The following is a 12,220-nucleotide window of genomic DNA, read 5'->3' on the forward strand; positions in this document are numbered from 1 at the left end:
CCATACGGATTACATACGGAGGATGCCATGCGCAAAATACGCTGACACACCCTGACTACGGATCAATATTTTGGGAACATTTCTCTTTTTACGGCCGTAGTACGGACGTATAATACGTGGCGTATTGTCTTACGCCCAGTGTGAGGCCGGCCTAAGAGTGAGGGCCTGATCCCAGGAACTACAATCTGAGAAATGGCTAAAAAGTCTTCACTAGACACGAGTTACAGGCGTATAGCGAGGCCCAAGCTTTATAGCTAAGGGACTGGAGTGAGAACAGTGGGAAAAGCAGCACTATGTGCAAGAAGAGCCGTTTTCTGAGCCGGACTGCCGATCACAAATCAGGAATCACCCAAGAACTCAGCCCCTGGCAGGGCGCCCTCAAAAAAAATGTCCGCCTGTCGTCCTCACGGTCACTTGGTAGATGGACTTCCTCTCTTGTCTGTACCATCTCCTATTCTCCTTACTCCAGCAGTCGTAAACGTCACGAGAGAAGGCGAGGGAAACTGCCGTCAATCATGGCGTTCTTCGTGATGTGATTGGTTAGCCGCAGTAGAGAGGGCGGGAGCTTCCGGCGGTCGGTTGTTGGGCCTAGGATGGCTTCCTGTGTGTGCTAGGAGCGGGGGCGAGACTTCTTAACGCCGGTTTGAGACGGGGTGCATCTGAGAGAGGCCTTGCAGACCGGAAACTAGACGAATACCCACCGTTTGATTCCACGTCTCAGCGCTTTTCACCCAGGCTTTGAAGAGCCCCTTATAGGTAGCCAGGGGCACCCCATCTTTCCCGGAGGCCACTGTTAGGACCTGGGGTACCCCAACCTTCCCATAGCCCCCCTGTGTAGCCAGGGGCCTCCCAACCGTCTCAGATACCCCCCCCCCCCCCCGTGCTCTCCCAATCTTCCCATAGCCCCCATTATACCCAGGGCTCTCCTAATATTCCCATAGCCCCCATTATACCCAGGGCTCTCCCAATCTTCCCATAGCCCCCATTATACCCAGGGCTCTCCCAATCTTCCCATAGCCCCCATTATACCCAGGGCTCTCCCAATCTTCCCATAGCCCCCATTATACCCAGGGCTCTCCTAATATTCCCATAGCCCCCATTATACCCAGGGCTCTCCCAATCTTCCCATAGCCCCCATTATACCCAGGGCTCTCCCAATCTTCCCATAGCCCCCATTATACCCAGGGCTCTCCCAATCTTCCCATAGCCCCCATTATACCCAGGGCTCTCCCAATCTTCCCATAGCCCCCATTATACCCAGGGCTCTCCCAATCTTCCCATAGCCCCCATTATACCCAGGGCTCTCCCAATCTTCCCATAGCCCCCATTATACCCAGGGCTCTCCCAATCTTCCCATAGCCCCCATTATACCCAGGGCTCTCCCAATCTTCCCATAGCCCCCATTTTACCCAGGGCTCTCCCAATCTTCCCATAGCCTTCCAGTGTAACCAGGGCTCTCCCATCCTTCCCATATCCCCCCAGAGTAACCAATGGTCCACAATCCTTCCCATAGTCCCTCATTATAACTAGTGGTCTCACATCGTTTCCATAGCCCCCCCAGTATAACCATGGCTTTACCATTCTTCCCATAGCCCCCCCATAGTCTCACATCATGATCTCCCAGTGTAATCAGGAGTCTCCCATCCTTCCCATTGCCCCTCATTATAACCAGGGCTCTCCCATCCTTCCCATTGCCCCTCATTATAACCAGGGCTCTCCCATCCTTCCCATTGCTCCTCATTATAACCAGGGCTCTCCCATCCTTCCCATTGCCCCTCATAACTAGGGCTCCCCATCCTTCCCATTGCCCCTCATAACTAGGGCTCCCCATCCTTCCCATTGCCCCTCATAACTAGGGCTCTCCCATCCTTCCCATTGCCCCTCATTATAACTAGGGCTCTCCAATCCTTCCCATTGCCCCTCATTATAATTAGGGATCTCCAATCCTTCCCATTGCCCCTCATTATAATTAGGGATCTCCAGTCCTTCCAATTGCCCCTCATTATAATTAGGGATCTCCAATCCTTCCCATTGCCCCTCATTATAACTAGGGTCTCCCATCCTTCCCATTGCCCCTCATTATAACTAGGGTCTCCCATCCTTCCCATTGCCCCTCATTATATCTAGGATCTCCCATCCTTCCCATTGCCCCTCATTATAACTAGGGGTCTCCAATCCTTCCCATTGCCCCTCATTATAATTAGGGATCTCCAATCCTTCCCATTGCCCCTCATTATAACCAGGGCTCTCCCATCCTTCCCATTACCCCTCATTATAACTAGGGATCTCCAATCCTTCCCATTGCCCCTCATTATAACCAGGGCTCTCCCATCCTTCCCATTGCCCCTCAGTATAACCAGGGCTCTCCCATCCTTCCCATTACCCCTCATTATAACTAGGGATCTCCAATCCTTCCCATTGCCCCTCATTATAACTAGGGATCTCCCATCCTTCCCATTGCCCCTCATTATAACCAGGGCTCTCCCATCCTTCCCATTGGCCCTCATTATAACCAGGGCTCTCCCATCCTTCCCATTGGCCCTCATTATAACCAGGGCTCTCCCATCCTTCCCATTGGCCCTCATTATAACTAGGGTCTCCCATCCTTCCCATTACACCTCATCATTATAACTAGGGCTCTCCCATTCTTCCCATTGCCCCTCATTATAACCAGGGCTCTCCCATCCTTCCCATTGCCCCTCATTATAACCAGGGCTCTCCCATCCTTCCCATTGCCCCTCATTATAACTAGGGTCTCCCATCCTTCCCATTGCCCCTCATAACTAGGATCTCCCATCCTTCCCATTGCCCCTCATTATAACTAGGGGTCTCCCATCCTTCCCATTGCACCTCATCATTATAACTTGGGCTCTCCCATTCTTCCCATTGCCCCTCATTATAACTAGGATCTCCCATCCTTCCCATTACACCTCATCATTATAACTAGGGCTCTCCCATTCTTCCCATTGCCCCTCATTATAACCAGGGCTCTCCCATCCTTCCCATTGCCCCTCATTATAACTAGGGTCTCCCATCCTTCCCATTGCCCCTCATAACTAGGATCTCCCATCCTTCCCATTGCCCCTCATTATAACTAGGGGTCTCCCATCCTTCCCATTGCACCTCATCATTATAACTTGGGCTCTCCCATTCTTCCCATTGCCCCTCATTATAACCAGGGCTCTCCCATCCTTCCCATTGCCCCTCATTATAACCAGGGCTCTCCCATCCTTCCCATTGCCCCTCATTATAACTAGGATCTCCCATCCTTCCCATTGCCCCTCATTATAACTAGGATCTCCCATCCTTCCCATTGCCCCTCATTATAACTAGGATCTCCCATCCTTCCCATTGCCCCTCATTATAACTAGGATCTCCCATCCTTCCCATTGCCCCTCATTATAACTAGGGGTCTCCAATCCTTCCCATTGCACCTCATAACTAGGGGTCTCCAATCCTTCCCATTGCACCTCATAACTAGGGGTCTCCAATCCTTCCCATACCCCCCACATCTCTATGTAACTCACCTGATGAGTCTGTTATATTGTTACACCCATTTCCAATGCTTTTTAGTTACGCCCCGATTTTTTTTTTTTTTTAGGACAGCCCCCCTTACTTGATAGCTTCCCCATTTTCCTGTAAATGTCTGGGAGTTACGTCACATCCCCCCAAATATCCCCTCATTCCTTCTAGATAGTGTCGAGCCCCCCCCCCCCCCCTATTTGTAGCCAAGCAGTAGGAAGAGACGCCTCCAAAATGGAGCAGAAATCCAAAGGCAAATTGCTGATCACCACCAGCCTGGACGCCAAGGATGAACTGGAGGAGGTAACTTGTCTGGGGCAGGAATGCTGCTCTTGTGTGTCGGGGGCAGGGACGGCTTTGCAGCTTGTACATATCTGGGGAGCACCATCCCATCTGCAGTGATTATTCACACACTGTACATTCCCAGGTTACAGGGAGAACATTGGGTTGGTGTTTACTCAGTTGCCATAGTGTCTGTGGGGTCAAGTTAATGACCAATGAAACCATTGTGCTGTAATGAGGGCGTTGGTTCAGCTGCAGCGCTGACCTCGGGAGCTGCTGATCCTATCAGAAGATGGAAGCTGCTGAGTGGCCAGGCGGTTCTGGATGAATGCTGCTACTGGAAAGGGTTAATTAAGGCTGTGGTGGAGTGGTGTGCACTAGGAGAGCCCCACGATTGTGTCGTCCCTTGTGGGCTGCCCCCCGTATTTATACAGTATTACGATGTGTCCTGCATGTGTTTGTGGTGTCCGCTATGGACAGGGTTAATAACTCTTACAATAGCTGAGCCCTTGTGTTGCATCACTGATTCTTTGTGGGAGCGTTCGGGGCCTGGAGGGCATGGTTCAGAGGGAAAGTGTAATGGTTGGCAACTAATAACCAGGGGCTTTGATGCTTTGTCCAGATCGCCAGTTTGCTTGTTAGCGGCTGTGATAATTAGTCTCTGCATTCTTACTCAGGGGGGGGGGGGAGGAATCAGAAACCAGTGCAGAGGTCCAGGACCACTTTGTACTCTGCTTAGGCTACTTTCACACTAGTCCGTCGGCCCGACGTACTGACGGACAGTGTGTTAAAGTAGCACAACATACTCCTGAGACGCCCAATATTAGAGGGTGGCATTATAGGGGCTCGTCCCTCTAGAGAGCGGCCTCCCGTGTGACTGGCCTGTTGTGTCTTTCAGAGGCTAGAGCGCTGTGTGGCGCTAGTCACCTCCATGACTAACGGCGTGTCAGAGCGAGAGGCCAACGACGCGCTCAATGCTTATGTAAGTACTTTCACCGCTCCTTACTATGGATTCACTGTCCCTTTAAGAGCATCTGGCACCCCTGTTCTCCTCATCAAGGCTACCCTCTTACCCACCAATGTGCAGACCCCCAATCTGATATCTATATTCGGGGGCCACATTTCCTCCTCTTTATTTCTGGCCACTTTCACTTATAGTCATCTCCACTGTAGCACAGCCGTCCTGCATGAAGCTTCTGCTTGCTGCCAGTGAATGGAAATGACATTGGCAGAAAACCTTTCTTAAATCTCCACAACTGGAGATTCGTTACAATGTATCTGGCCCGTATAGACTCCAGATAATGTTAGCTGCTCCAATACATTGTAACAAACTGACAGGGTGGGAGATCTGAGCTGCCATGTTAACTAATCACCTTCCCCTTTCCCCATCCACAGCAGATCCTCTGCATACCTGCAGATTACCTCTGTGTCCACGCTCCCCCACCGCACCTGATTGCTCCAGTTCCCTGCTGTCCCTGAGCGCTCTGCTCCCCACCTCCTCTGATTGCTGAGCGCGCCACTGCCCCTGAGCTCTCTGATCCCATGCCACCAATAGGCGCTGAGCGCTCCGCCTCCCATAGCTTCCTTTATTCTGTCTTGTCTGCTTCTTCCAGGTCTGTAAAGGATCCAGTCAGCACGAGGAGGTCTGCCTGGGGCTGTTCACCCTGGTGCTGTCAGAGGCAGCACAGGCACAGAAGGTAAATGCCAACCATGACACGTTATGTACGAGGAGCGCGGGGCTCATTCTACACCTCACTGGGGAAGGGAGCAAATACTGGTTTAATAGCGCTGGGTCTATAACTTAGGCAGGTGATGGCGGTCCTGAGCCGGTGCTAGGTCTATAGCTGTGGCAGATAATCAGTGTCCTGGGCTCAGTGCCTATTCTATACCTGAGGCAGGTGCTGGGGGTCCTGGGCAGGCGCTAGATTTATTAGTGGCGCAGGTGATGGGGGTCCTGGGCTGGTGCTGGTGGTGGGGGACCTGGGCAGGTGCTGGGTTTATAGCTGGGGCAGGTGATGGGGGCTCTGGGTCGGTTTTGGGTCTATAGCTGGGAAAGATGAGTGTCCTAGGCCGGTGCCTGGTCTATAGCTTTGGCAGGTGATGAGGGTCCTGCGCCAGTACTGAGTCCATAGCTGGGACGGGTGATGAAGCTCTTAAGCTGGTGATGGGGGTTCTGGACCCGTGCCTGGTCTGTAGCTGGGGCAGGTCCTGAGCAGGTGCTGAAGCAGGTGATGGGGTCCTGAGATGGTGCTGCGTCTATAACTGGGGCCGGTGATGGGAGGTCCTGCTGGGTCTATAGCTGGGGCAGATAATGCATATCCTGAGCAGGTGCCTGGTTTATTTCTGGGTAGGTGATGGGGGTCTTAGCTGGTGCTGGGTTTATAGCTAGGACAGATAATGGGCATCCTGAGCCAGTGCCTGGTGTATAGCCTTAGACAAGTGATCGGGTCCTGGGCTGGTGCCTGGTCTATAGCTGGGGTAGGTGATTGGGATCTTGAGCCACTGCTGGCTCTATAGCTGGAGCAGGTGATGGGGGTTGTCCAATGCTGGGGCAGATAATCGGCATCCTGAGCCAGTGGCGTGCCTATAGATGGTGCCGTTGGTGTGGTTCCTGGGATGCTGCCTGGTCTATAGCTGGGACAGGTGATTGGGGTTCTGGGGCAGGTTCATGGGCTGGCTGTCAGTCTAAAGCTGGGGCAGGTGAATGGGGTCCTGAGCCGATGGTGTGCCTATGGCTTGAGTCCTTTGATGGGGTTCCTGGGCTGGTGCCTGGTCTATAGCTGGAGCAGGTGATGGGGGATCTGGGCCACTGGTGTGCCTATATCTGGGGCAGGCGATGGGGGTCCGGGGCCCGTGCCTGGTCTATAGCTGGGGCAGGCGATGGGGGTCCTGGGCCGGTGCCTGGTCTATAGTTTGGCGGAGAAGATGGGGGTCCTGGGCTGGTGCCTGGTAAGTTGATGAGCATCTTGGGCTAGTTCTCCTGCATGTTAGAGTGTAAGCTCCTGCGTCTCAGCCTCCACACTGAATTAACCCCTTCCATCACGCTGCCTGCGGCTGCCCAGTGCTCTCCGCTATCACATTCTCAGCGCTGTGGACAGGGGAGGCACCCTCCGATATTTGGTGAAACGTTAAGCAAACATGTTCTTCCTGGGAGAGGGCGCGACCCTGGCGAGCTCTGTGTTTTCTTTCTCATTTTTCTTGGGTAATAACAATCGGGCATGTGAGATCACGAAGAGTGCAGGAAAGTGCTGACTGTCAGCTCCTGAGATAGGCAGCAGTAGGATAACTGCACACCCAGGGCCACCTGCAAGAAGCCAGGCAGCACAGAGGATTTCAGGAGGAGGGTGCAGTGCATAATGGGAAGAGTCGGGCCTCGGCTGCACAGATTTCAGAGCAGTGTGCCGGCAGATGTTTGTGTGGGTGTTTAGGAACTGCACGGAGTCCAGGCTTTTTCTCTGGTATCGCTTGGGGTTTACAGCAGAGCGCGATCTCCCCCATGGACCCTAATGTATCCCCAGCATCTGGTGAGAGAGGCTGGAAGAATGCATGCAATCATATCATTCAGGAGCTGTGGAAAGTGAGCTGACAACCTGCGTGAAAAATTCTTATGTAGAGGTCCTTAGGAGTTGTCACGTACTCATGGTAGTGGCCACCAGTGGTGTGTACAGCGTCGCCCTGCTTGCATCTCTGTACCTGCTAACAGCAGTAATAGGAAGGAGTTCATGGCTCTTCTTCCTGCAGTATTCCATTCTCTCTACTGCAATGCCCTTCCTCGCTTTTTCTCACTTTCCTTTTTTGCTTTCGGGCTGGCTCGCTTTTTTTTGCTTTCCGGTTTTGAGCTGGCTCGCTTTTTCATTTTTTGGGGTCATTCCATTTCAAGTCAACTGGTGCAATTTTCCTGTTTTTGATTGCTTTGAGATGTTTTTCTTTGCAAATGGTATGTTAGAGAATGCAAAATGTGAAGACCAATATTTCAATATACTTTGTTTTCACAACTTTAAAACTTAATTTTAAGAAAACAATGTGAATTTCTGTTTTGCTTGCCTTTTGTTTTTGCTCATAACTCAGGCCTAAACCAAGCTAGAGAGGTGGAATACCCCGCTGTACTCAGAACTGTCCAGGCTTAGTTCCCATGTGTCACCAGGGTATCTGTTATTTTTCCCCATGCCGACTTCAAAGCAACATTTTGAAGTTTCCAAAAATTCAATATAATATAAAATTATCAAAAATTCCCATGTGTCTCATATGCTCCTTGCCACATCTCTACCAAAATTAGTTAGGATCACAAAGGGATCATACTTAAATAAATAAATAACTTTATGAACAGCCCCAATTTTAAAACCAGGAATTCAGACCTGCTCAGCCTGTGCTCTGTGTGCAGGGTCTGTGGTTTCCAAATAAATGAAGAAAAAAACGTGTGTTGTCCTGATCCTAAACCAGGCGAATGATTAGATAAATCTGTAAAGGAATGTTCCCACAATAGTGATGACGTGAGCCTTTTTATACCCGGCAGGAAACGCTGTGTCTATGAAGGTAAGAACACTCCTGACCACAAGACACTGGTTCTTGCCAATTTGAAAGAGGCCTATGATTTTTTTTTTCTACTTTTCCCCCTCCCATTCACCCCCATGACGGCACCACGGAGAGAGAGGGAATCCACCCTTCAAGGACAGGAAACCTACAGATAAGAATGGCGGTACCTCTCTCCCGCATCAGTTGGTTTCCTGTCCTTGATGGGGGACCTACAGTTGGCGTACCTGCAATGAGACATACCTGGGATCATCATGGGATGCCAGACCGAGTTAACGGGGGTTAAATGCCTTGGCTGGCATGGTATCATGAGGCGCCACCATTGGGGTCAGTGGGTCTTTAGGCTGTGTGGGGAGAGGCAGCAGAGAAGAGTCTCGCTGGACGCTGCCTCTCCCGGAAATCCTCCCTCTGGCTCTGCAGACAGCCTGCCGACAATGAGGCTGGACACACTCGTCCCGGTACTTGTGGGATCTGGTGCGCATGTGTGGTGCAGGCACGCCCCCCAGGATGCGGCTGCGCAAGGCATGACTAGGTAATCCAGTTGGGACATACACCGGTGATGAAGCGCGCATGTGCCGGATTCTGTCTGCTGATGCGCCGCTCCCCTCCCAGAGGTGGCTATGAAGGTCGTGCCAACGCATCAAGGACGTAAGTGTAGTGTCACGTGCAGGGGAGAACCCATCTACAAGAATGGTTCATCCTCCTAACCCGGTACACCTTCTTCCGTCAGAATGGTAAGTGATCTACTTGAAATTTCGCCTTATAATTAGGGTCCACCCTGTCCTTTTCTCTTTTCAGGGAAGGAAAAGTGTGGGCAAGACTAAACACAGGACCTGTGCACTTTGTACAGAAGAGTTACCCACTATATGGGGAAAAAAGACTGTTTGCTCTGCGCATGAGTTGCAATCTGTGAAGACACCCTGAGGTTTGCCTCAGATTTTGGGTCCTTAACCCCTTTCCGACATCAGGCATATTAGTACGCCGATGTCAACCACCCTCCCTTTGATTTTGATGTGGGCCCCAGCGGTGAGCCCACATCTTTCCTGGCACATGTCAGTTGTTTTGAACAGCAGACATGTGCCCAGTACAGCCGCGGACGGAATCGCGATCTACCTGCTGCATTTAACATGCGCTTCCGGCAATTGGGCCGGAGATCCGCACATCGGTGACCCCTATCACGTGATTGCGGGTCACCAATGGGTCGGCATGACAATTATCAGTCTCTTGCAGACCTCTGTGGTTGTCACTGCCGGCCTGATATGAACGCCGGTCGGCGCTCATAGCAAGTGAGTAATTCTGCTTTATACAGACAATCTGATCATCGCCTGTATATAGCTGAGCCGACCGGGTTATGGCAGCTTCTAGTCTCCTATGGAGTCTATTAAAACATGCCAAGAGTAAAAAAAATTTAAAAAAAAAAAAAAAAACCCTAAAAGTTCAAAGCCTCCCCCCTTTCGCCCCATTCAAAATAAAACCAAAACAAAAAATCTAACATACACACATTTGGTATCGCTGCGTTCAGAATTGCCAGATTTATCAATATAAAAAAAATTAACCCAATCGTTAAACTGCGTAGCGATTTAGAAAAGAAAGTCAAAATGCCAGAATTACGTTTGGTTTTGGTTGCCACGACATTGCATTAAAATGCAATATCGGGAGATCAAAAGATTGTATCTACACCAAAATGGTATAATTAACTAGATGGGTATTTCCTGAAGGAACTACAGATAGTGCTTTGGAATGGTGCCCGGGCTGCCCCTGCAAGACTTTCACACTTGGGTGCCCCTCAGGGTTGAGGATTTGGTGGGCAGGGCCCCTCGGGGTCCGATTTGGTGGGCGGGGCCCCTCGGGGTCCGATTTGGTGGGCGGGTCACTTTAAGAGCTGATATTATCTGGCAAAACTGTGTCTTGGTGGGGTCATGTAGAGTTCGTAGGCGTTGGCATAGTAACTGGGTCTGACTGCGCATATCAATGAGCTAATCAGCCAGGCGGCAGGTGGCAGTTACATTTCAAATTGCCTCAGAAATCAGCCCATTTATAACCCTATGGGAAAATTTCCCTATTGAAATGCATTGAGACACTTTTTTCAAACGCAAATTGCGCCAAAACTACAAATCCGATTGACACGAAAAATACTTAGCACACCTCTTGGGGAAGCTGGCTTCGAAATGACGCCTCACTGGAGTCTGAGTGCAGCGGTTCGGGCCGCATTAACTGCGGACTGAATAATAATAACTAGATGGGTATTTCCTGAAGGAACTACAGATAGTGCTTTGGAATGGTGCCCGGGTTGCCCCAGCAAGACTTTCACAGTTGAGTGCCCCTCAGGCGCCGGTTTGGTAGTTGTAGCCACTCCGGGTCCGATTTGGCGGGCGGCGCCACTCCGGGTCCGATTTGGCGGGCGGCGCCACTCCGGGTCCGATTTGGCGGGCGGCGCCACTCCGGGTCCGATTTGGCGGGCGGCGCCACTCCGGGTCCGATTTGGCGGGCGGCGCCACTCCTTGTCCGATTTGGCGGGCGGCGCCACTCCTTGTCCGATTTGGCGGGCGGCCCAACTCTGGGTCCGATTTGGCGGGCCGGGTCACTCTGGGTCCGATTTGGCGGGCTGGGTCCGATTTGGCGGGCCGGGTCACTCTGGGTCCGATTTGGCGGGCGGCGCCACTCTGGGTCCGATTTGGCGGGCGGCGCCACTCTGGGTCCGATTTGGCGGGCGGCGCCACTCTGGGTCCGATTTGGCGGGCGGCGCCACTCTGGGTCCGATTTGGCGAGCGGCACCACTCTGGGTCCGATTTGGCGGGCGGCGCCACTCTGGGTCCGATTTGGCGGCCCGGGTCACTCTGGGTCCGATTTGGCGGGCGGCGCCACTCTGGGTCCGATTTGGCGGGCGGCGCCACTCTGGGTCCGATTTGGCGGGCGGCGCCACTCTGGGTCCGATTTGGCGGGCGGCGCCACTCTGGGTCCGATTTGGCGGGCGGCGCCACTCTGGGTCCGATTTGGCGGGCGGCGCCACTCTGGGTCCGATTTGGCGGGCGGCGCCACTCTGGGTCCGATTTGGCAGGCGGCGCCACTCTGGGTCCGATTTGGCGGGCGGCGCCACTCTGGGTCCGATTTGGCGGGCGGCGCCACTCTGGGTCCGATTTGGCGGGCGGCGCCACTCTGGGTCCGATTTGGCGGGCGGCGCCACTCTGGGTCCGATTTGGCGGGCGGGGCAATAATTATAATAAGACTACAGATAGTGCTTTGAAATTGTGCTGTGCTATCACTTTAAGAGCTGATATTATCTGGCAAAACTGTGCTGGTCATTTACAGTTCGCAGGCGTTGGCATAGTAACTGGGCCTGACTGCACATATCAATGAGCTAATCAGCCAGGTGGCAGGTACATTTCAAATTGCCTCAGAAACCCGGCCATTATAACCTATGGGAAAATTTCCCTATTGAAATGCATTACAATGAGGGGAAAAAACATTTTCAAACGCAAATTGCGCCAAAACTACAAATCTGATCGACACGAAAAATACTTAGCACACCTCTTGGGGACGCTGGCTTCGAAATGACACCACTGGAGTCTGTGAGTGAAGCGGTTCGGGCCGCATTACGTGCAGACTGAATAATAATAAGAAGAATAAGAAGAAGTTTACCACGGTGGAATAACAGTATAGTGCTTTGTTCCAAAGCACTATAATAAGAAGTTTACCACGATGGAATAACCGTATAGTGCTTTGTTCCAAAGCACTATAATAAGAAGTTTACCAAGATGGAATAACAATATAGTGCTTTGTGCCAAAGCACTATAATAAGAAGAAGTTTTCCACGATGGAATTACAGTATAGTGCTTTGTTCCAAAGCACTATAAGAAGAAGTTTACCAAGATGGAATAACAATATA

The 12,220-nt window shown here is 51.8% G+C and overlaps 1 protein-coding gene across 3 annotated transcripts in view; it reads left to right on the forward strand.

The window, feature by feature from the left end:
• The first annotated feature begins 581 nt into the window (after nucleotides 1-581).
• INTS3 (integrator complex subunit 3) overlaps nucleotides 582-12,220 on the forward strand; it is a 136,211-nt gene continuing 124,572 nt past the window's right edge. The window contains exons 1-4 of one of the 3 annotated variants that reach the window (XM_077255031.1): nucleotides 582-756; nucleotides 3,602-3,825; nucleotides 4,703-4,786; nucleotides 5,418-5,501. In XM_077255031.1, the coding sequence (XP_077111146.1) occupies nucleotides 3,757-3,825; nucleotides 4,703-4,786; nucleotides 5,418-5,501 (237 nt within the window). In that variant the 5' untranslated portion in view covers nucleotides 582-756; nucleotides 3,602-3,756. The remainder of the gene's footprint in view (nucleotides 757-3,601; nucleotides 3,826-4,702; nucleotides 4,787-5,417; nucleotides 5,502-12,220) is intronic. The other 2 variants (XM_077255045.1, XM_077255037.1) reach the window with 2 other exon arrangements.

Source organism: Ranitomeya variabilis, chromosome 1 (genome assembly GCF_051348905.1).
Source record: "Ranitomeya variabilis isolate aRanVar5 chromosome 1, aRanVar5.hap1, whole genome shotgun sequence".
In the NCBI taxonomy this organism is placed as follows: Eukaryota; Metazoa; Chordata; class Amphibia; order Anura; family Dendrobatidae; genus Ranitomeya; species Ranitomeya variabilis.